General features: G+C 41.8%; 1 protein-coding gene across 1 annotated transcript in view; it reads left to right on the top strand.

Moving 5' to 3' along the window:
* The window catches only part of syngap1b (synaptic Ras GTPase activating protein 1b), a 168931-nt gene that overhangs the window by 132560 nt on the left and 10446 nt on the right, over nucleotides 1-25925 (top strand). The window contains exons 9-21 of the mRNA XM_080426138.1: nucleotides 2052-2291; nucleotides 3435-3770; nucleotides 4103-4247; nucleotides 6405-6549; nucleotides 9406-9642; nucleotides 10672-10873; nucleotides 11828-12030; nucleotides 12725-12935; nucleotides 13360-13920; nucleotides 14082-14588; nucleotides 15397-15573; nucleotides 16145-16356; nucleotides 23414-23489. Of these exons, the coding sequence (XP_080282264.1) occupies nucleotides 2052-2291; nucleotides 3435-3770; nucleotides 4103-4247; nucleotides 6405-6549; nucleotides 9406-9642; nucleotides 10672-10873; nucleotides 11828-12030; nucleotides 12725-12935; nucleotides 13360-13920; nucleotides 14082-14588; nucleotides 15397-15573; nucleotides 16145-16356; nucleotides 23414-23489 (3252 nt within the window). The remainder of the gene's footprint in view (nucleotides 1-2051; nucleotides 2292-3434; nucleotides 3771-4102; nucleotides 4248-6404; nucleotides 6550-9405; nucleotides 9643-10671; nucleotides 10874-11827; nucleotides 12031-12724; nucleotides 12936-13359; nucleotides 13921-14081; nucleotides 14589-15396; nucleotides 15574-16144; nucleotides 16357-23413; nucleotides 23490-25925) is intronic.

A 25925-nucleotide genomic window follows, 5' to 3' on the forward strand; every position in this document is an offset into this window, starting at 1 on the left:
CCACAAGTTATAGAGCCAAACTGAGACAAAATGCCACCGGAGCTGAATGACTCATCCAGATGCTGAGGCCGTAGGGGTTCCTGGCTGAATCATGGTGCTTCAAGGACTCGATACAGGGGCTCTCGCAAACAGCAAGCATGTTGCATCCGAGACTAGATGCATCTGCAGATACGAGACTCACTGCAGAGGCAGGGATGCTCATTGTCATTAACTATCTCCCGGTTCAATTTTTTTCAAGGCAAACAGCCATAACTACATCCTCCAATATTTGATTACCATTTATATAGATGAGTGAAGAAAATCAGGAACATAAATGACATTGTGAGGACTTAAAGTCATGTGAAAGGACATGTCTGAGCTGCCAGATGTCCACTGCCGTTCAAAAGTTTGGAATCAGTGCCACATTGAGGTTGGCCTTGATGATCAAACACCACACATGTTGAGAACTTAAAGTGGGACTTTACAGATTTTGCACCCAAATCCTATATTAATGAAGTAGAGGACATAATACAACTGATTCTGTGTTTTTTGTGTTTTTTTTCTGTGCTTTATTTTTCCAAATCTGTGACATACTGTAACTGAATCTCAGTTCTTCCTGGACCATGTTTCCTGTAGTTCCAGTAAGCAGGCCCCTCCAACTGATGTCAATCACCTTGTTAAGACTGTCAATTACATTCAGGCTGTGTACCTACAGTACCAAGTGGTCAGGGAAGAGAGAGGGGTGTGGTTGAAGTATTTTTTTGTTGTTTGTTATGTTTGCTATTTCTTTAGTTCATTATGCATTTGTTTTAACCTGTATTACAGTAGTATTGTGTCTGCAAATATTTGAGGTTTTAGATGGTGATTACATATCTTCTAAAGTTATTGTGGGAGTCTCACAGTGCCCTTCACTTTAGAGGTGCTGGTAGAGGCTGAACTAAATATAGTGAAGCATGCGGCCGGTCTGACTTGAACTATAGTTTTAGACTTTCCTATAGTTCCAGTGAACTGAGATTCAAGTCTGTCATGTCACAAAAAAAAACCCCACAAAACACACTACAAAATCATCTTGTTATGTCCTCAACTTCATTAAAATGGAATTTGGGTGCAAAATCTGTGAAAAAATAAGGTGGGGGGGCAGTGGCTTAATTAGGAGGTAGAGCAACCGTCTTGGAACCGGAATGTTCCCATTCGATCCCCTGCTCCTCTCTGTTTCATGTAGAAGTGTTCTTGAGATACTGAACCCTGAACTGATCCCGATGAGCAGGCGCCCTGCATGTCTAACTCCGCCATTGGTATGTGAATGGGTAAATGTGTAGTACATTGTAAAGCGCTCAGGGGTCTACTACAGTAGTTGACTGGAAATGCCCTATATAAATGCAGACCATTTACCATTTACCACCATGTGGAGAATGGGGTTTGATTTCTCCATGGTGCCCCCACTGACAAAAAATTGTTCTCTGCAATCAACGCAGCACTCTCTACTCCCAAGGGGAATGTCAAATATAGCTGGGGCTTTGTGATCGTTCTCAGAAAATGCAGCTTTCTCCAGTAACATTACAAGTCATAAATCCATCCTGTGCCTCTCATCCTGGCAGCACATTCATTGTGTCACTGGCTTCTTTTCATACGCAGATGGATTCTTTTTTTCCTTTTTTTTACCCACTGGGACCATTTCTTCTCTTATCTTTCTCCCTGTCTCTTATTTCCTCTTGTTGTTTCATCATCTTGCCTTCATCTCTGTCAGTACGTAGGTCCAGACTGCAGACCTATTTATTACTCTGTACCTTACAGTCTGCTTTAATGCCCAACTTATCAGCTCTTATTTTTCCTTTCTTCTACTTCCCAGCTACAGTATGACTGGTGCTCCTATATTCACACAAACATAATGCACACACACATACACAAACCCGCACAAACACATTCCAAGATGCACAAGCTCTGGCCCTATATCTCAGAGTTTGCTATATTTTTGTGTGTTCTTATCATTTATTTTCATTTTAAATTCTACAGTACCTATTTGTGACACACCCAGTTTGTTAAGTACTTCACGAATAAGTTTGACTTCACAGGACAACAGCCGGAGGGTAGACAATGTGCTCAAACTCTGGATCATAGAGGCCCGTGAGCTTCCAGCCAAAAAGCGCTACTACTGCGAACTTTGCCTGGATGACATGCTGTATGCACGCACCACCAGCAAACCCCGCACTGACACAGTCTTCTGGGGCGAGCACTTTGAATTCAACAACCTTCCAGCTGTCCGCAACCTACGCCTTCATCTATACAAGGAGACAGACAAGAAAAGACGCAAGGTGAGGGAGATTATGTAATGTGGGAATCTGATTGTTTTGGTGTTTTTTTTTTTATAAAATGAATGAAGTATTAATTTTGCAACTTAAATTGCTACTCAAAGTAGATTTATATTCAGTCATGGGTAATAGTCTCACCAGTGTTATGCTAAATACCCCTCTGAGACCAAGTGAACCGATTGTGGTTATATGTTTTTTTGTGTGCAAATGATAATAGCATAGCATAATAGTGGTATATCTATATCCTATCGTAAGACTACACATTGTCTGTAGCCTACGGTATCTCCCCACATAAATAGACAAATCACAGCTCACGCCATACATGCATGATGTCGCGTTATTGGTCTAGGATAAGGATAATTCCTTTTAACAGGTCGTTCATGAAAGTCCTTGCGGTCTTGTTTCCAATGAGAACCTGTGAGAAATTGGGGTTAAGAGTCTTGCTCAGGGACAAATTTCATATCATCGGCACATATGCTGGGATAGCCTGGAATCGAACCTGGGGCAACCAGGGCCAGCTGGCTCACTAACCACTCAGCTATGGCCGCCCCGTCTCTGGCCTCTATTTTTAGGGTGGTAAAATGCAGGGTAGGTAAGATGATGCGCTCGGCTGATAACCCAGCCCAGCGCTTCCTCTGAGTTCAGAAATCTCCTGTCAGCGCCTATGTTTCCAAGTATGAGTTTAAACCGGCACCATGGATGTGGTATTCCTGATGTGGATGTGTCAGCAATAGTACGCTGACAATGTACAAGTTTGACTAATGACAGCCATATCTAAACCGTACAAAAATATGACGTCCTTCTTCCCCATTATTAGGAAAAGCATGTACTGTAGAGTTCAGTCAGGAACACTCACTTCATTAAGTAGATTATTGCAACAAATGGACTACAGTTAAATTTGGCGTTAATGGCTCTGCTCTTAAGATGTTCCCTACATTTTGCTAAGCAGCATGCTATGCAAAATTAGGGAACGCAGACCACAGATTGTGGTTATTATATACCTGTATTTGTCCTATAGTATATACAGTGTAATTATATAATATGAATTGCAAAACAAAATGCAATAAAAGCCAGGGTTCTTGTGGCCAGTTGTGCCTTTTACCTCCACCTTTTTAATTGTTTTATGATTCATCCTTTGCTTTTAAGGAAAAGAGCACATACTTAGGGCTGGTCAGCATCCCCATCTCAAGCATCACCGGCCGACAGTTCGTTGAGCAGTGGTACCCTGTCATCCAGCCGAGCGTCCTCACTAAGGGAGCTGGTGGAGGAGGAGGAAAGGTCATCAACGCATCCATACGCCTCAAATCCCGCTACCAGACCATGAGCATACTGCCCATGGAGCTGTACAAGGAGTTTGCAGAGTATGTCACCAATAACTATCGAACCCTGTGCGCTGTTCTGGAGCCTGTGCTGAGTGTCAAGAGCAAAGAGGAGGTGGCCTGTGCACTGGTGCACATATTGCAGAGCACAGGGAAAGCTAAGGTACAGCACATTGATTCCTCTAAGAGGCAGATCCCATCTGATTTCTTTTTTTTAACAACATTTCTTTTTTTTATATCGATTTTAGACATAATACTAAATTGTGCATATTAAGCATATTACACCAGCAGTACTTTACAAGTGACCTTTTTTGTGTGACCTTTTCTGCATAATGATACACAGCATTAGGTTGAACCAATGAAAATTGGCCAGATGGCCTGAGAAATCAAAACTTAGTTGTGATTTTTGCCTTTTGATTTTTAAACACAAACAACAAATGTGACAGAGCAGCAATATTTATTATTTTACATACTCTAATGCTTCCGTTTTTACAGGATTTCCTGTCAGACATGGCAATGTGTGAGGTAGACCGATTCATCGACCGAGAACACCTTATCTTCAGAGAGAACACCCTGGCCACCAAAGCCATAGAAGAGTACCTCAAACTGATCGGACATAAGTACCTCAAGGATGCTATAGGTATAAGTTGGGGGATTTAGCTCCTTCAATTATAATTAAGTGTGCCTGCCATGCAATGGCAGTGGCACACTTGTTGCATTCCGCCATATTTATTAATACAAGTTTATTTCACGCCGCAAAAGTTCGATCAGCCATAACAGCCGCACGCTTTACACTACCGCAACAATAAATACATCAAAACGTGCGGCCAGCTCGGGAATGATGTGCTCGGAAACGAATTTCCGTCACGCGTTACCATGGCGACGTTATTAGCGAAAAACAGCGAAACTCCGCCCCTTTTGGCCGCACGTACCGCGAAAAAAGTTTCTCCTCCCACACGGTTTACTCGTTAGTGTCAATGTATACATCAAAACGTGCGGGACGACCGGGCCACTTACCGCATTACTTTTCTCACCGTTTCGCGTTACCATGGCGACGTTATAGGCGAAACAACGGAGCCACGCCCCCTTTTCAGTCCAAAATTCAGACTTTTTCTACAAACCTACCCTTCATCATCATCATCCTCATCTAGGATGATGATGTAATGAACCTTTTACATTGAAATGGACCACGATCTCTTCTCCTCTCATCGGTCACATGGCCAACTGCTTATCAATGAGTTTGGCTGTTGGGGGTCCGGGGACCCCCAACCACATAGCCACGCCCCCACCCACGTAGCCACGCCCCCACCCACGTAGCCACGCCCCCTTACAGTCCCCCATTCAAACCCATGTTAACGGTTACAGATCCGGTTAAGACTGCAGGTTGATAGGTGGACATGTTTGGGGGTTGGGGGTCCGGGGACCCCCAACCACGTAGCCACGCCCCCACCCACGTAGCCACGCCCCCTTATAGTCCCCCATGCAAACCCATGTTAACGGTTACAGATCCGGTTAAGAGTGCAGGTTGATGGGTGGACATATTTTTGGGTGGACCATATTTTTAATTTTTCAAAAAAATTTTTTTCCGAACTTTTTTTTTCGAACTTTTTTTTTTCCGATAATTTTTTTTTTTTTTCCAAACTTTTTTTTTCCCGATATTTTTTTTTTTTTTTTTTTTTTTTACACCAAAACACTCTCTGAGGAGTATGTAGCTCAATGGTCCAACCGAGACTTGGACCTCTTCACTTCCAGTTTGAAAAGTGCCCAAAATGCTCCGAAACTTCGCCTACCCCCCCTAAATAGGGGTCTGCGAACACATGCGTCACAACAGGAAGTGGATTTATCACTTCCGGTTTTGAAAAGTGCCCGAAATGCTCCGAAACTTCGCCTACCCCCCCTAAATAGGGGTCTGCAAACAAATGTATAATGGTCAGTTTTTGTGTCAGACCTTCAGAAGTGGGTGAAACAAGCACTTCAAACCATTTGAGTAATTGTTTATATATTAAAATAAATTATTAGATTTTTTTCAAACATTGTTTTAGATGCCCATTTTTACCTTAAATTTTTCGTTTTTTTAATTTTCCTTTATTGAGTTTCGGTTTATTTTGTATTGATTTTATAATCATTATTTTGCTGTTTTTTTCTTGACTTTTTTGGCCGCCCGGGGGGATCAAAATGCTACTCCTCCCACACGGTTGACACGCCCCTGCCAATGTATACATCAAAACGTGCGCAACGACCGGGCCGACCAGGCTATTACTTTTTTTCGCTACCACGGCAACAAAGCCCCTCAGCCAACTCCTCAGCCAACGCAGGCACACTTAAATTTTCGTAGGAAATTTGTTTCTAGTCAATCAAATTTCATTTCAAATGTACGAACTACATTTTGATTGAAATTCTGAAGAGAGAAAGTTATGTGGCATGTATGCCCTTGTCCTTGTGCAGGTTACCAATTTCGAAATGACACTAGCAATAATTACTAGTAAATAGTTTTCATGCATAAAAAACACCAGTGACACCATGAAAGAAACTAAAATGATCTTCCAATATCAGTAATAATAATAATAAGTATTATTATTATAGAAATCATCATCATCATCATCATCATCATCATCATCATCGTCGTCGTCATCGTCATTATTATCAACATCATCATCATATTTAGTTAAGTTCACTTTGAAGGGTGTAGTAACATTCAATTCAACATTTTGCCCGTGAGCGTGTAATTACCTCAATTGAATTTAAACTGACCTTGTTTGATATGTACAGCTTTGTTCTTCATCATGTTCTTTCACAGGGGAGTTCATAAGGGCCTTGTATGAATCAGAGGAGAACTGTGAGGTGGATCCCATGAGGACCCCGCCCTCAGTGCTCCCAGACCACCAAGCCAATCTCCGCATGTGCTGTGAACTGGCGCTCTGCAAGATTGTCAACTCCCATTGGTCAGTAGTCAGCAAATGCAATGCAATTTAGTGTGATTTGTTGCATTGTGCTTCCATGGGACTTAGAGCAACTTAACACTAAATGACTGTTTTGAGTTACTAAATAATGCTAGCTGGTCCCAATCTTGAGGGTATGATTTGTTTTATTATTTTTTTCGGCATTCAGTCAATAAAATTACACATCAAATTATTCAAATAGAGGATCAGAATTATTAAGAGAATAATAACTGGATAACACATTAAGCTGGTCAGGCCTGGCTTATCCAGGTGGCGCTGGGGTACTCTCCCTCCACCATGGAGACTGGGGTCTGATTCTAAAACTTGTGTTTGCATTTAGGAAGTCGGCAGGTAGGGGATTGTGTTATTTATTGCTGCAGTACTGACTGGAGGGATAGCATATTCATCTGTAAACGTTATGCCCTACCAGTGAAACTCCTCACTTTCAGGTAGTTCCCAAACGGTGTGCTGAGGCACACTGGTGTGAAAACACATTATTGCAATATACAATTATACAAAATGTTATGATTATTTTTGTACTTTGTACACATTTCCCAATACAAATTTGATACCTTAAAAATACATATTTAAAACATTTTATTTGGCAATAGTAAATAAATAAAAAGTGATCAGAGTGAGAACATGTTATAGAGGCTATTTTGCAAGAATATATGAATACACATGTGCCTTGAGATTTTGAATTGCCGTTTGAAAATCATTGGTCTACAGACCTTCCTCAGACCAACTGTGGTGCTTGGCAGTGACAGAGCCCATGTGGTATTGCTCATTTTTCAAGAGGAATTGGCAAACTAAATTGTACCCCTAGTCATGTACCCAATCATCGAAGAAGTCCTCGACTTCAAATGCATCATTTGAATTTGTGAAGGATTCAGTGTTCAAGCTCCAATGGGCTATTGAATATCTTATGACTATAATATATTTATTTTGGTTTTGCGATGAATTGGATCTGCTTTTAGGTACTCTGAGAAAGCACATTACATTTCCCTACCAATAGGGACTCAGAATCCCCAGTATGAGTACATAAAAGTAGATCCAAAACGACAGGTGGTAGCTGGGGTGGTGAATGGTGAGCAGCAGTTTTAAATCAGCAGCAGCAAGCATCAGCAGCACAGCTACCCTGAGACTCTTGAATTCTAATTTCGTTTCACACCATTATTCAGTCTGAAAGTCCTCTCAGTGCAGCCGTTTTATGAGGTGGGGGCGTCGCCAAAGTGCGACTCTTTGGCGATTGGTTCATGCTGGATTATCCCGATCCTGATTGTGCCAGTTAGATTTTTAACCGAGGAAACCCTGCCTTTCTACAGCGTCACCAGACCCTGAATGTGAGGCGAGCGATTCAGGGGGCTGGAGCCAGGCTACAGTGCAAAAGTTGCTATCTTCGGACACCAGCCTTGTCCCTAAAACACCTGCGCTAACCGTTACATTATGCATAGGTGTGGTTTGGGCGTCACAGTAATAAAACCAATCACCGTGCCAGATGCCATTGCCTTTAAGAGAAGACAAGCCATTATCCCAAATGCAATCTTACGCTCTCTCCCCCTCTGCCCATTGAAGAGCGGTGTTGCCTTGGAATAAAATGTTATTTCATACACAGAATTATCACTCACTCATTGCTGGTTATAGAGAACTTAACATTACAGCAATCTGTTGTGTTCTGGATTAATTAAACAAAATGGTCTGGTGTGGTTATAGCAAACGCAGATCAAACGACATTGTATTAGTCTTTGATAAGCTTAACTGGCAACTGCTGATAAAAACACAATTTATTGACACAAGGAATTAACAGTCACAGTTGTGGATTACAGTAAAATTGTGACAATCACATTCACAATCACTTAATTCCGACATGAACTCATTACTGATCATAGAGAATTTTATATTATTGTAATCCATTCATTATTTCCTGTGCAATGGATAAATAAAACTGTAAATAAAAAAGTGTGTAATTTGGAGAGCATGGCATCGCGCGCAGCACAAATTGTCTTCTTTGAATAGACTATCATCTTATATAAATATAATTGACACAAGGAATTGACACTCTCACTTCTGCTGATTATAGGAAAATTTGAGATCAGAGATTCTTTGACAATTAGGAGAGAGGGAGACCTCGAATGTTGTGTCGTTGTGCACCCCGGCCATGTCCATTGCAGACGCGCTCTATTTGGCATAGAGGGTGGTTTTAGAATCCGCTATGCGCTTTCCCAAACGTGTGTGGGCAAGATAGCAATTTTAGGGAAAGCGCAACAACACACCCACGGGCACACCTCCAGGCGCAAATAACGGAGTCGGCATAATGAATAGCGGGTTTAGGGACAGTGCCAGCTCCCTTGTGCCTAATTCACAGGTAAGGCATCGGCCAAAATAGGGCCCCTAGATCTACAAGCTCTCAATGCAAGCTTGTATCAGCTATAAAAAAAATAAAACTATTTTGAAAGAATTGGATTTAGTTTTGTTATTGAAAACAGGGCTTAAAGGGATAGTTCCCCCTCAAAATGCCTCATTTTCTATCGATTAGTCACTCATATTTATTTATTTTTGTCGCATTCCTAAGCCAAACAATTTGATGACCAGCGGACCGGTAGGCAGTGGTTCCGGTAGGAGATACAAAGGAGACTCTTTGTGTCTTCTACCGGAACCGCTGCTGGTCATCAAATTATTGGCTTAGGAATATGATAAAAACTAAAAAGTATCCATGAGGTGACTAATCAATAGAAAAAAAGTTATTTTGGGGGTGAACTATCCCTTTAAGAGATTAAGATCCTTTCACACAGTAATTAAGAAAATCTGTCCATGAGTGTGGTAGCCAACGCATTTCATTTGCTATATTTATCTCAATAGTGTGTTTCCACGAGAGCTCAAGGAAGTCTTCGCCTCCTGGAGAGTGCGCTGTGCCGAAAGGGGGAGAGAAGACATTGCTGATCGCCTCATCAGCGGCTCCCTTTTCCTGCGCTTCCTGTGTCCTGCCGTCATGTCTCCCTCACTCTTCAACCTCACCCAGGAGTACCCCGACGAGCAGACGTCACGCACCCTCACCCTTATCGCTAAAGTGGTGCAGAACCTGGCTAACTTCTCCAAGTCAGTTCCTTTGAATTACTGCTGTGAATGTATGCTTTTGTTTATGCAGTTAAATGTCAATGGCTGGGTTTCCCAAAGAGATTCTGCATAGGGAGTTACGTGCTGTCCTTACGAAGGCTCCGGTAAGAAGGCTGCCATAAAAGGATCCCTGGCTAATAAGCCTTATATGCCTTAATACATTGTAATTGCTCTATAACTCAAATTTATAATTAAAAACACCTTAAATATTGTATTTATTTTAGAAATAGTAATCTTTTAATCAGATGGGACAATGCCGGTCGCAAGTTGATGATGTCATTTGTCCTTGTGTGTGGTCTAGCCCTATAGAATTTCTGGAATGCATGTGCAAATAAAAAACGACTTAATACTTCCTACGGTAAATATGAGCATCAAATCATGAGAAGGCTTTCGAGAAACGTGTTTGCTTCTAAGTTACGTCTTCCAGGAGTGTAGTGTTTCCCGAAGCCAGTTAAGTAGACACATAACGCTGTGCTCTTGAGAACCAACTGAAGTAGTGTCTCCCGAAGCCAGTTAAGTACCACGTAGTAGTAAGTAGCACGTACTGTAACTTAAAGTACTGCGTAGGCTCTGAAGGCTTTCTGGAAACGCGTTTGCTGCTACGCACTACCTAAGGAGGCTTTTACGTAGTGCATAACGCTACGCACTACGTGAAATCACTTTGAGAAACCCGGAAAATGTCTTGTTAATTTGATATGGTATACCCACGGATAATTTGATCTATTTCTAACTACAGTATGATTATTGTTATAGATTGATTTGTGTCTATATTTATTCTGTAGTTGCTTTTGTTGTGTGCAAGGCAGGGCTGTAAAAGAGCATGGCTGTAAAAGAGCATACCTGCTTTGCAAATCTTCTAAAACTCATCATAATTTTGAAATGTTAAATTTGGTGGCTTAATTGTTGTAAGTGTTTCTGCCCCTCAAATAATTGTGTCATTCTTATCCACTCACCATTCACTTCCCCCTCTTACATCCGCCCTCCTTCCACTGTTTTCCCTCCTACCCACAGGTTTGGCAGTAAAGAGGAGTACATGGGCTTTATGAATGAGTTTCTAGAAATAGAATGGGGCTCCATGCAGCAGTTCCTGTATGAGATCTCCAACCTAGACAGTGTTAGCAATGCAGGGGGTTTCGAGGGCTACATCGACCTGGGCAGGGAACTGTCAATACTGCACAGTCTCCTCTGGGAGGTCATGGCCCAGCTCAGCAAGGTAAGACACAGACATGCCTACAACTCATCACCACTAATCACATAACCATCAATACATCTCGTTAAAATGTAATCCTTTATACTTCATTGACTGTGGTCCCCCAGGGGGCTATACTTGGCCCCTCCCTTTTCCCCCTAACCTAACCCTAACCCAAAAGTTAAACTGAATGTTAAACTGAAATTCATGTGTGCTTGGCTCTAAAGTTAAACTTAAATTCAGTGTTGTATAGCCTTAAAGTTAAGCTGCAATTCAAGTTTGATGACTCAAGTGAAACCGATTAATACTTGCTATGGGCCCACTCTAGTATACCTATGGGGGGGGGTTTTGCTGATTTTTCTTAGCATGCTGCTTAGCTAAAATTGGGGAACATCTTGAGCCATCAACGCCAAGTATAACTGTATTTCATTTGTTGCAATAAATGGTTAAATCTATTATGACTTGAGTGGTCCTGACCAAAATAGATATACAGTAGATATAAGATACTAGAGGTTTGGGCCGTTATCTACACGGCCCTCACATCTAGAGTTCGGGCCCCTCACACCTACGTCGCACTGCCGATCTGACTGACATATGCCCACATATGATCTCTGTATCTGTCAGTCCTTGTCCCTTTTATGCCCATATATGGAGATCCCTGATGTCATCAGTATATGCTCATATATGGGCATGCCCCCTTTTGTGGCCATATATGGAGCTGACTGATTTGTTTGCTGATGCCATGACGACACATTGAGGTTAGACAACACACTCCATATTTGGGGCGTAGCTCCATTGAGAAGTCCTTATAGGGTTATGGCTAAGTCATGGTGACATGAGTCTGACATCAGAGGTCCGGCCGGGCCGACTGGTCCTCCCTTAAGCCAATTTTAATATAAAGGATGGAGTATTGGCTGTGTAATATGTGAAATAAGTATGTCATTGTCAAAATTCAATTTATTTTCCCTCTAACTTTAGGATGCCATCATCAAACTGGGTCCGCTGCCCCGCCTCTTGAATGACATCAGCATGGCCTTGCGCAACCCCCACCTCCAGAGGCAGCCCAGCCACCAGACAGACAGGGTTCAGGAGAGACAGACAGAAAGGCTGCTGTCACGACCCAGCTTTAACAGGGGTGTGTCCTCTGAGTTTCAGAACCTCATGATGAGGGATCTCAATAGGTATGTGGCTCTTGTTTTGTGACTGAATAACAGCTTCAATGAGCACCCATGCTTTTATAATGCCATTCTGTCATTAGATGCCTTCAAATAAATTCAAAACATCAAATAAATAATTATACATGATGCTCATATTCTTCTTAAAGGGATATTTCACTTTCAAACATGTTTGGGGTAATTTTAAGGTCTATTTGGGCTTTTGTGATCACCCCAGACAGTTTTTAAGTTGCTTGATTCAGTATTTGGATATTTGATATTCATTCTAACAGAAACGCCCCCTTCCTATACAAACCCATTGTAACTTCAAACTCCATTTTAACCATGCTAGATTCATTGAAAACACCCATCCTTGGTTCTGGTGACTGTATTGACCTTCTAATGCGTGTTTTTTCAACAACAAAAAAACATTTTTTGGGGGGGAAATGAAAAAATGAAAAAATTAAGTAACATAAATGAAAGAATTAATTGAAAAAACACGGCCTCTACACACGGTCTCCTTTTATTTATTTTTTTAAATGCATTGTTTTTTTGTTGTATTTTTTGTTGTTTTACTGATTTGAGTTTAATTCATTGTACAGCACTTTGGTCAGTTTTTGTTGTTTTTAAATGTGCTTCATTAATAAACTGGCTTGACTTGACATCGCTTCATAGCCATCCCCTCCAGCTATTCTATGATTGACGTATTGCCTTTCTCCAGCTCCATAGATATCACTCGCTTGCCTTCCCCTACCTCTGGGGTGACCAGTGGAGGGGTCATGCCATCCCGCACCCAGCTGAGTTTCCAGGAACGTGACCATCTCCATCGAGCCGCCTCCAAAGACGTTTTCTATGTTTCCCGCCCTCCACTGGCCCGATCCAGCCCAGCCTACTGTACAAGCAGCTCTGACATTACAGACCCGGACCCCAAGGTGAGTTCTATCACATTGAGTTGAGAAATGACCATCCCATTGAGTAGGTCTGTCAAATCACTGAGCCAAAGGGAACTTAAGGTGATCCCGCATAGGGGCCACGCTTAATAGCCTTTTCCAGTGAATAATATAAGACTGTAGATCATGACATCTTGTTTTTTTTTCACTCGCGCGATTCATTTCTAGCGGTATTTCCTGGGAAATACAATTCAGGCATTCCAATGTCGAGGCCTCTATAGGTACAGTAAAAGCACCCCACCACTACCCTCACCCATATATCATTCGTGGCCACGCAACGTAATGACGGCATAGTGGGCACGCCAGCCTCTTATAATCCCTTATTACGTAGGCTCTTAGTGTCAATAAAAACGTATCTATAAATGGACCTTCGGATTCCCGAATGAACACCGTGTCTAACCTGCAGTCGGTGGACATGCTCAACTCCTCCCAGGCCTCCATCGCCGGAATGGGCAGCTTCGGTGGGCTGAGCAGCGGGGGCGGTGGCGGCCTGGGCTCGGGCCTGAGCAGCCAGCTGCGGGCCGGCGGGCGACTGTCGGCCGGCTCTGGCGGGTCGAGCATTTCGGGCGGTCTCCGGCTGAGCCAGCTGAGCCAGATGGGTACCACCACCGACTCACTGTCCCAGCAGCAACAACAGCAGGCTGCCGCCATGCGCTACCCGCTTTCCTTCCAGAACCCCCTGTTCCATCTGGCCACGGCGGACGGGCCGCAGCAGTCACAGCTCCACCACCAGCATAGCCGGGCCCAGCCGCCGCCGCCGCCTCTGCTACTGGCCCCGGAACAAGACGGCTCCCACCAGGCCTACGTCCCCCAGTTCGCCCACGGAGGGTTCTCCCGCAGCGAGGACCTGTCCACCCTCAGGACCAGGGACGGTCATCTGGGCCCACCCAGCATCATCCACTCACACAGCTACAGCGATGACTACAGCAGGGCCGATTATGGACGGAGGCAGATGTCCATAATGCAGGTACGTACACAGTATACAGTATATACTACTACCTGCTATACTACACAGGATGTTCTCATGGCATCAAACACAACCCCATGAATTAGTCTTGCCTGCTATCTGTTCATTTATTTGTTTAATCTGAGGAACTGAAAAGGCTAAATTGAATGTGTTCTATTTAGGACAACCTGGGCATGGCCTCCCAGACGGGTACGTCCCACTCATCCCTGGCCACTCCGCCATCCACAGTGCAACCTGTGCGCCAGAGTTCTGTTGCCCCGCCTCCCACTCAACGTGTCAAATCCCAGACCTCCCATCAGCTGTCTGTCAGTTCCGCCGCGGCGCCCGCCGCTCCACCAAAAACGCGACCGCAGAGCGGGAATCTCCTCCAGTCGCCAGAGTCAGGCTACGCTGGCAAACAGCAGGGGTCCCGGCAGCTGTCTGTGAAGGACAACACGGCCCCGGGCCTGCCCCACCAACAGAGCTCTGTCAGAGAGAGCCAAAGTCCGCAGGGAACCACCAATCAGAGCACTCAACAGTCACCACAGCAACAGCAGCAGCAGCAGCAGCAGCAGCAGCAGCAGCAGCAGCAGCAGCAGCAGCAGCAGCAGCAGCAGCAGCAGCAGCAGCAGCAGCCACAGACACAGCCACAACAGCAACATCTGCTCAAACCCACCATTAGCAAACAGGTGATTCAGAAATCCCTTCATATCTGAATCCATGATCCATTCTGTGTCTTTGCTTTTTGTTTTAGAGTCTATGATTGAAATATCCCTTGTTTTGTTTTGTTTCAGTGTCTATGATTTAAAGTTTCCTTGGTTTGTTTCACTGTCTATGTTTGAAAGTTTACTTGGTTTGTTCAGGGTCTATGTTTCCTTCGTTTAAATCAGGGGTCTTCAACGATTTTCCACGCCAAGGACCCCTTAGCTGAGAGAGAGATGAAGCAGGGACCCCCCAGGCCCCCACAACATATCCTATATTAAAGATACAGAGCATATCGGTCTCATCGGTGACCAAAAAAAAAAAAAAGAAAAAAAAAAAAAGGAATGATTTAGGTGTGAGGGCCGCGTAGCCGCCCGAACTCTGGACCTCTAGTTGTTTAAAATTGTGTTGCAGATTAAACTTTTTTGTAGATTTCATAGATAGTTTCTTAGACTTGTTTGACAGCACTATTATCAGTGTTGTGTAAATTAATGTTTGTTTGTTTGTTTGTTTTGTTTTGTGTGAGCTTGTAGATGTGCTATTTTTTGGGGAAGAGTTGGCAGATCCCTGTAGTTACTCTGAGGACCCCTTAGAGGTCCCGGATCCCCTGTTGAAGACCCCTGGTTTAAATGCATGTCTTGTATAAAGTTATTTTTATCTGGCTTTCCATTCATAGATTAGAGGTTCAAGTGTAAATAAATGCTAAAAGATCATGGAACATTCACTGGACAAACATATCACATAATGAATACTACTATTCACACAATTCACTTTCACATTGTTTTGTTCTCCCAGGGATCCCAGACTCCCTCTACCCTCAATCCTCCAACCCCAGCCAACGAGAGGACAGTGGCCTGGGTCTCCAACATGCCTCACCTCTCTGCTGACATTGCTGCAAGCTCTCGGATTGACCGTGAAGAATTCAAACTGAAGGAGTACTCAAAGAGCATGGATGAGTCCCGCATGGACAGGGTACGTATCATACGTATTCAAATACTATTCATCGTTTCAGTAGGAGAGTGTGAATAGTCAATAAATTACTCAGTATTTCAGAATTATTGATACGTTTTTTTTTGTTAACCTTTTTAGATAGTTAATACCTTTGATGATATGTCAGAATGACATTCAAATAGGTGTCACCTTTTTCATTTTGGAATGAAACCCTTGATATTCCTCACTGTGGAGGAACATCAAGTCATGTCTATTGATACTGAACAGATGGTGCTGAAACACTGAGGTTTGGTCTTACCAAATACTGTTAAAACTTTGATGTCTCTGATCTACTAGCATCTTGTGGAAGGTAACAAACCTGTGGCTGGTTAATACATGGATGTGGCCAGGGGATTTTCAAATCCATCAGCCAATGTGGTCAGCTCAGCGCACAAGAAATGTGCATCTTCTCACCCTGGTATCAGTGTGTACAGTCTCTGGACACTGTCCTTATTATACAACCCTCGACCTATTTGAACCTACAGTACCAGAACATCTAAGTTTGCTCTCTGTGTGTGCGTTTGTTGTTCTGTCTCCGACTGCTCTGCCTCAGGTGCGCGAGTACGAGGACGAGATCCACTCCTTGAAGGAACGCCTGATTATGTCCCACAAAAAGCTGGAGGAGTACGAGAGGAGGCTCCTCTCACAGGAGCAGACGACCAATAAAATCCTCCTGCAGTACCAGAATCGCCTTGATGACAGTGAGAGGAGGCTACATCGACAGCAAACGGAGAAAGACTCCCAAATTAAAGGAATAATTAGCAGGTAAATGGAGGTTGTTGTTGGGAAGGAGGGCCCATGAAAGCTGAGCCATCATACCACATGTGATTTTTGTATTTATTTTTAGGGGGACCATGGGCAGCTTTATTCACATGTCTTTACTGTGGTAATGACTGAGCTGACTGGACTTCCCAGTAAAGTCCTCAGTGTTAAGGCCTGAATCTGATTATACTTTGCACGTCTGTGTAGCGACGAGGGTCTGCGTACAGCGGACGCATACGTGGTTCTGTACGCACGACATGTTGGTGTCTGCAGGTGCGGACGTGTTCCACACATGCACACTACAAATCTGAATCAGTCTTGCAGATATACTGCCACTTCTTCCTGCACACACACAGGCATCAGGGCAATCTCTCTCCGAGAATTGAAGCACGTTTGGTTGTCTTTCTAGTGTTCTATTGATGAGTTATAGAGACGCAGGTTGGAATGGATATCCTCACTTGATCTCTCCTAAAACAGAGCTTCCATTGTGCTTTTCTAGTGCTTTTCTAGTGCATGTACCCCCAGTGTAGATGTCCGTGCACATGTGGATGTCCACGCGGACATGAGGTGGTGACAAAATTTACGTCATGTGGAACCTTGTGCCTACATGGACAATTTGGGCTTTACGTTAATTCCGAGTTTCATTGCAAAACATTATATATGTCATTTGAGAAAGTGACATTTACTATATTGGTGGAAAACTGAAGCACCTGATTCTTTGAGATTATACTGTAGGTAAGTCTTTGGCTGACCGAACATTTAGGCTATGCACTGAATTCTTTATATTTAAGAGACATTGCAAGATGGGTGTAAGGTACAGCATCCATTTATTTTCTTGCCAAAATGGATATATTGGCATAGAGCTGTATTTAGATGTTTTCAATGAATACATGGAGGGTAGATGTTGGAGTTCATTATTTTCAGCGCTACACTCCGGGAAAGATTAGAAGGAGATGTATATCACAGGCCAAAGCTTTAGAATGGATATGACATTTTAAAAAGGGTCTACCGTATATATGACCATAGACAATTGAGTCTTTTAGTGAAAAACATGACACACTGGTAGCAAATCTACTATCCACTTTTCATTGCAAGGCATACTGGATTCTTAGGAATATCATGTATGAAGGACTGCAATGAACTCCGGTTGACTTGCAATTTTAGTGAAAATAAGATGCTGCAGTTTTTGGGAGGAGTGATTAGTTCTTATTGACCGTCTTCAAAATGAGGTCGTTGATGGAGAAAGTGTTCAACTGATTGTATCACGGCTGTACTCAGGGCCTAGAGCCAACTGTTCAACTGTCTTAAATATGAAATGCTCAGTGAACATTTTACTTGTGAGTGCACATTGGCAATCATACTCTATTCTGCTATGCTGCTGAGAGATCAGTTAATGGGCACTGTGAGGAAAGGAGTCAAATCATTTCTTGTCCATGTACAATAGTTTTCTCCCTGCAACTGAAGGGCAGATATCTATGACAGAGAATATTGCTTCTTCCACTCCAGGGAAGAAGAAATGAAATGAAGACAGAGACACTTCTGGTCACCTTGTATGGATCGGTAATGCCCTAGCTTTGTACATAATACCGTCCACAACATACAGTACCTTTATCCTTGATTCCTTTGTACTGTTGCACCCTTCAGTGACCGTTTTCTATCAACAAATAGAAACATGCTGGTGGGGTTTTAACTGCATCCCGGGATCATTTGAGATGATTCAAATTAACTTTTAACTAAATTAACGTCAACTGAATCTTCCACCACACTGAACACTAAAAGCACAAGAGGATTGAAAGTTTGATATCCTGGATTATAGAGACTTGTTGTCTGTACGTTTGACAGACTATTATACAGTTTGCACAAAGCGTTGTATGGGACCTTCAATCAAAAGACCCTGGACGTATGTGCCATAAAGTTGGCTCTTCCATTTTAGCTGGAACACTCAGCAGTGTTCGCTGAAGGACATGATATACTGTATTCTTCTGTGGAATGAAGCGGCCAAAAGTATTGCACAAGAGAGGCATATTTTTTAATCCACAGTCGTAGGTGGTGGTTATCCTTGTCATTTGCTCATTTCATCCCTTTTATCATGCCATCACACCATTCAAAATTAACGGGGCAGGTCTGAATGCTTAGATTTGGCTTGTATTTCCGCTAGATAATCCCAATCACATGTGGATGTGGTTGTATTACAAATTCTATATTCTAAGCACAATTCTGCCAAAATGTGGACAGTCCAATCTAAAACAAATCTACTTGGAATGACAAGTGTAACTATATGATATTGTCATTGTATACTAACAACCTCTATTTATTATTTGATTTAGCAAATTCAATGTTAAAAGGGGTAAAACATAAGTGATATGTTTTGTTAGCTAGCTCTATTTTCCCATAGTAATAATTGCTATATAGAGTGTTTGTTCAGTAATGGGGGTCTCTGCATCTATCCAGCTATTTAGTACAGTAAATATATTTTCAGGTTGGGATACTAAATTCATCCAATCGAGAGCTCATACAGGATACAGGATAAACAAGTGAAATTGGAAGTGATTTAACAAAAACAAAAAATATATATAATTATAATTATACTTACTTATAATTATAATTATAAGTAAAACTGATAAATGTGTTCTCTCTCCTGATTGGATGAAATTGGTTTATTAAAGACCTCGAGAGACGGTGAGACCCCTGTTACCGAGCAAACACTCTATAGCAACAATTACTATCAGAACATACTGTAGAGCTTTAACTTTTTTACCAAATATTTGTGTTGTAACCAAAAATATCACTTACAGCACCTTTACCATTTCCCATTCTAAAATATACATGATGCTGAGACTCTGGGATCTGCAAATTAGTTACAGTATATATTATAAATAACATTGTTAAATTCATGGCTGCTTCTGTAGGCTTTAAGAAAGGTTGATACATTGCTATCAAATAATAATAACACACCAATGCCATGTTAATCTGTTGTCATGGGCTAATATGCAGCTACTAGCTAGTGATGTGATTCATCTACTGTAGCATTCCTCTTATTTTGAATTGAAACCTGTTCTGTGGATGAAATATACTTTAAACTCAATCTGCTAGCTGCCATGAGCCCAGACGGGATAAGGAATGGTTTCAGATATTAAAAACTGACTATAAACCAAAGGCAAATATGAACACATACTCAGTGGAGCACTTCAATAATTTCATTGATTCATATTTTTTAGGAATGGGGGGGATATTGTTTTTTGATATCAGTATAACATTAAAGCACTTACATGAGCTTACATCAATATTTTATTTCTATGGGATAGGTTCCCATCAGCTAGCTAAGGCTGTCTTTTATCAGTTTATCAAGTGATCTGAAAAGGTTTTAATTTGAAGATAAACATTCGTCTTCTTTAAGCTGCTCTGAACTGACCAACAGTATAACATGAGCTTGGATGCTCGGGAGCTGCAGTGAGTTTGCAGCAATGTTTCTTGACTGTAGCACTGACAGTAGGGTGGATCAGTTTGCACGAAAATACCCATGATGCATTTATAATAATTTTAATTATAATAATAGTAATTATTATTATTATTATTATTATCATCGCAGGAACAGCCGGACGTTTGAGTTTAGGCATTCGTTTAGAGATGTTTAGACATGGGTTTGGTGTGGTTAAGGTTGGTAAGTATTTGGGAGGTGCGTTAGCAACTGAGATTGTGCTTTGTTCAGCTCCACTGTGTAATGCATGCTGGGTATTGTCCTACTAACCTATCCATTCTAATCATGATTCTAATGCCCACTATTTCTTGAGGATTAGTTTACAGAGTATAGTGTACATTTGATAGTGATACATTTTTAACTGTTATCTATAGCATATTGAAATCAGTGATGTAAGAGCCATAGCATAATAATGGAGGCCTAATGGATATACTATATATATATATATAAATATTGAATTCTTATGTCTCAATTACATTATAGCTGTAATTAAATTAACCTTGCAATAGTTAATGTATTGGTAAGAGATGTGCAATAATACAATTAGATATTATTATTTATCAATATATCCACAGGTACTGTGTGTGCAAAGGCACATACAGCGTCAAGATATTGGTATATTTTACCCAGTGTATGTGAAGTACAGTTACCCCCTGCCTTCAAAATATTTTACCAGGTGCTATACTATATATCAATAGTACACAAATCAATAGCACTAGCAAACAATACTGTACGTCCATAATATTAGAGATATGGTATGTTGACTATGATCCACAATTTATTCCTAATTTATGAGTTTGTATATTTTTGGTGAATTTATTAACATTTAAGAATGAAAGACTAAGATTTATATTGATGCTATTTATGAAAATGATCCAATTTCTCTTTCTGTATGATTTCGCTGTAAATGCTTGGTTTAAGTTTTGATCTGCAGTTTGTCATTGGTGCTGTCCAGTGACATGGTGGTCAGTACAGTTGTTTAAGAAAGTTGGAATTTTTACAATTACCGTTTACACAGTTATGGTACAATATGATTTAAATATTATTATCAAAAAGTGTGTGTGTGTGTGTGTGTGTGTGTGTGTGTGTGTGTGTGTGTGTGTGTGTGTGAGTGTGAGTGTGTGCGCGCGTGTGCGTGTGTGTGTGTGCGCGTGTACGTGTGTCTGGGTCTGTGACAATGTTAACACAAGTCTAGAGGTTTTCTCTTTCAAATCTTTCTTCCAGAAATATTGATATATTGATATGAATATTCCTGTCAGTATGTCTGCCTCTCGTTTTGTAGCAAGCATATATGGATAGGCTGTATAAATTGAACTACTGTACATCCAAAATGATGTTGAACCCTTGCAAATACGCAGATCCAATAATTGTGAACCTTTTGTGGACTAATGTGTTTGTGATCACATGGCTTGAAGTTGTATAATGTGGGTGGGATTTATTGTACCATGATAAGTCAGACACCATCAAGGACGTCAGTCACAAAGATGTTATTATACATTTGAAATTATTTCTTGTTTGTCTAAAATTGATCGCTTATTGCAGTAGTTCTCAAGGTATTTGGCCGTGGACCCCCATAGAAGATTTGTGTTTAAAAAATATTCTGTTTTTCAAGATCGTTTTGAAAATAGCAGATCTACAAGATCACAACGTGTCCCATCGCGGCGCGTTGTGAGCTTGTAGATCGGTTATTTCAAATAGCTAGTGCATAAAATAGGGTTAAAGTGGTTCAACAGATTTTCATGCCATATTAACACATTTCGCTGGGGACCCCCCTGGAACCCCCCCAAGGACCCCATGGGGATCCTCGGACCCCACTTTGAGAACCACTGGCTTATTGTATTGTCATATGCAGTAAACCCCACCCCTCTACCAAGGCAGGGTCAGGTCATAAAAGTATTTTCAAAAACGATTTGGTCCAGTTTATCTCTAGTATTTTGCCTTCTTTCTCTGTAGCAAAATATTCAGACCTCATGTTGACAGATATTCATATTATTCTGAATGGATGGAAGGCTTTACCTCCAAAACACACAATCTGAAAAGTAAATGTACAAGCATTATTCTGTTTCTCCTTTTTGTTTTGTACCATCACTTTCATGAATCACTGTCTGAATTTTAAAGTCATTTCAGAAACATAATGCTGTACACCCATGTTTACATTCCATTGTTTTTGGAGACAGTTTTAATGTTTCTGTCAATGCTTATGATTGAGTCTTTGTTTTCTCTATAATCATTTGTAAGATACCCCTGCATTGTTCATTATTTTCCGTCCATAATAAAACATCCAAACACTTCTGTTTGAAACTTCATATGTGGATTTTCGTTCTTTGTTAATGTGAAAAATCAGCTGAGCTTCCATGTGTTTCAAATAAAGATTTATAAAGAAAAGGCAATAATAATGAGGTAGTAATGACTAAAGATACTGTATGATAGATTAGACAATAACAGCAGCTAAATGGTGCTATAATTTGTTTTACATTAACAAAATAAAAGGATTGTAGTGCTTAGGTAAATTGTATTAAAAATGTATTCATGTCCCTTAATCAATCAATTTATCAGTGACAATCTTGCTGGTCCGATTGCCCATGTGCATCATACTTTGCTAACCCTAACCCTCTACTGTCAAATTGCCCTTGTGTCAGCAATCTTTCGCTAGATGACATAGTATCACAGGTTCATTCAGTTTGTCAGAATGTGCCCAGACATGAATTTAAAATCCTGTCACAACGCCTGGAAAGGGATTGTAATGAAATGCAATGGCAATTAACGTTACAATGGTCAAGACAACAAGGGTATTATGCCAATCAGAAATCTTTTTTGATGGAAAACGATGGCTGTCAGCTACTTGATTTATGTGGAGTATACAGTATACTGTATAATGTATTCATTTGACATCAAATCCCTAAATGACCCTGACTATAAGCCAGGTCAGCATTAAATTGCAAATGAAACCCTATGCTTAACATTGAGAGATAGGGAAACTGCACTGTTCACTAGCCCGTGAAATCAGCTAATAAGCTCCCTCATACTGGCCTGTGGAACCTTTGAAGTGACGATCACAAGGACTGGCAATGGATGCCATGGACATCTGTGTGTTGCATCGTGTCAGTGATTCCCTAGGGAAATTGGTGGATCTCCTTCATCTAACCATTCAGTTAATTAAACAATCTGACATAATTGGCTGTGGTTATTGCATTTTTCAAAACGCCACAAATCAGACAAAAATACCACAACAAAACCTCATAGGCACATGCAAAAAAAATAGCCTCAATAGTGCCTCACAAAGCCTAACTTTTGCGCAGGGTTTGTGGACACTGGCATGGTCTTGAATGGCCTACGTTTCCCAACAGGCGTTCAGATTTGAGATGTGAGATACAGTAGGTATAACTGGTGCCCACTTGACAAGCTAATTAGGCAATTTTGCCATTGTAAATGTTGCAGTTGCATGGATAACTTCTAAAGCTTTCATAATGTATCTTGAACTCAATGCTCTCTCTCTCTCTCTCTCCTTCACCATCTCTCTCTATCTCTCTCTCTCTTATTCTGTATCTGTCTCTGTCAACCCTCACCCCTCTTTCTTCTAAGACTCATGGCTGTGGAGGATGAGATCCACAGGGGAGGACCCGTCATTGAGCCAAAAACCAGGATGTTCGCTGATCAGGTCTGTGAGACGTATGGTGGCCTGTGCCTCTCCCTGAGTGTCTCTGTCCTTCTTTCTCCTTTTCTTATCCTCCATCTCCTTAGTTATTATTTTGTCTTCCCTCTGTGTGCTGGTCCCTTCCGTTTGTCTTGCACCGTCCTTGACCTTTATTCCGTCTTTGAATTTTGACTGCCATCTGTCTGCCGACATATCAGGAGGGTGCTTTGAATATCAAAGAATGTCCATTTCCATTACTTAGTTCAAAACTGTACCTAAAGTTGTTTGTGCGAGCATGCGTGCATGCATGTGCGTGTGTGTGTGTGTGTGTGTGTGTGTGTGTGTGTGTGTGTGTGTGTGTGTGTGTGTGTGTGTGTGTGTGTGTGTGTGTGTGTCTGGGCCTGTCACAATGTTGACACAAGTCTACAGGTTTTCCCTTTCAAATCTTTCTGCGGAGCATGTCCGTGTTTAGCTCTTTAAACAGCTTCACGGGTGGGATGCCAGGCTTACGGGTTAGGGTGCTGAACAACTGAACACCAAATCACTGCTCACCATTCCATCTCATGACCCCCCCCCCCCTCCCCCACTGCGTTTCTGCAGGCACACTGAACTAGGCCACCTTCGAGCATGAGTCATGCTTTAAATATGGTGTGCGTGTGTGTGTGTGTGTGTGTGTGTGTGTGTGCGTGCGTGCGTGTGTGCGTGCACGTGCGTGCATTTATGGAGTTACATTTAAAAGGGATAATTGGAGGAATCTCTACTGAAGCCTCCATGGTAGAGCATCATGCATTCATGATATTCATGGTAGCCTCTTTTTTTGTGTTATTTTGTATATTTTAATTAAGTTCTTGTTAAATAAACATTTTGAGCACACAAATGTTTGCTCATATCAAGTGAATCATCCAAATCAGATCTACTTCACAGCTAGTTCCTTGGTTTGGTGTTTGTTTGGATGTGGTGATCCTGTCTCTGTTGCATGACAAGTTTTCAGGGGTTTCTTTGTGTTCTAAAGATGCACAAGACAATTAATTAGGCAACATACTCAACCATGATGATATGATTGCAGTACATGGTAACCGCTTGTTGCTTTAATTTAGCCTATTTACTGTATTTCACCCCATCTCACTTAACTGAAGAGGACATAATTGTGTCCTCACAGGATGATTGCCATTGCATATGTATCATATTCATATTTCTTAATTCCTGCTTCAACAGATAATTTCACTCTCAAGCCAAAGCCAGTTGCAGTGCATGAGGTCATTTGTCTTTTGGCAGAAATTATTGCAAACCTTGTCAATGCCATTTTCAGGAAAAGACTCCCTCTTTGCCTTCCCTCCACGCTTTGTTTCACCTTGTTTAAACACTGCATCAAATCATCTCTGCATAAGCAAACTGCTGTTGAGTGTCAGCAGATAGACATTGTACAATAATGTAGGATACATCCTCTTCCAGAAAAAAAAAGTGGCATTCTCAACAGCTGCAATGCAGCTGAATAACCTGACATGTACAGTCATTTTACATTGCGGTCACAATCTGAAACCCAAAACACCACGGCTTGTAGGTGCTTTCAATTGTTTATCGCATATAGTGCAGCTTTAAGCTCCATCAGTTTTCTGTCAGAATGTATTTCTGGAAATGCTGTGGCTCACTCTGCATAGTGCAGAGATATGAGTCAGACATACCTGTATGCTTCAGATAATTCTTCACAGGCTCAGAGGTTAGGGTCAGTATTCACAACACAAACTGCCTTTGATACCTCAGTGGTCTCATTTGAACTCTGACCACTGGTGTTCTGCTTAACTCAACAAGACTAGGTCAAAACCTAGGATACGACTGGACCGCTACTCTTTTTGTCTCCGCCAGGCCGAAGACTATGTTTTGCACCCTGTCCGTCCGTCCGTGTGTCCGTCCGTCCATCTGTGTCTCCGTCTGTCTGCGAGCAGCTAATCTCTGGCACCGTTGGCCCGATGGCAGCGAAACTGTGCACGCACATTCCTGGGTGCCAAAGCAGAACCTCTGCCCCAAATTCTTCAGGTCGGCCTGTTATAGCGCCACCAGGAGGCTGATTTTTGCAACAAAAAAAGAGATGTATTACTCCTACAGATTTTATCCATACATCACGCAAATGGGTACACACAGTATCTCTATAGTCATGTGATCAAGACGGATCTGTCCGATTTTTCATATTCCATCCTGATTGGCTAAAATTGGCTTCCAAAGTTTGCAGGATTAGTCAGTTTTTAACAAAATGCCTCAAATGATAAACGCAGCGTGCGATTTCCGAGAAATTTTGCACGCACATTCCCACTAGGTCGAGGAAGAAATGCCCTCGAAGTTTTTCAAATCAGCCTCATGGTGCCGCTATAACAGGCCGATTCGCTTTTTTACCTATAACTGCACCGATCTGTGTGAAACTTTGCACGCACATTCCCTAGAGGCCAAGGAAAAACCTCTGCCCTG

The sequence above is a fragment of the Gymnoscopelus braueri genome (genome assembly GCF_963280865.1).
Source record: "Gymnoscopelus braueri genome assembly, chromosome: 4".
NCBI classification, from domain to species: domain Eukaryota; kingdom Metazoa; phylum Chordata; class Actinopteri; order Myctophiformes; family Myctophidae; genus Gymnoscopelus; species Gymnoscopelus braueri.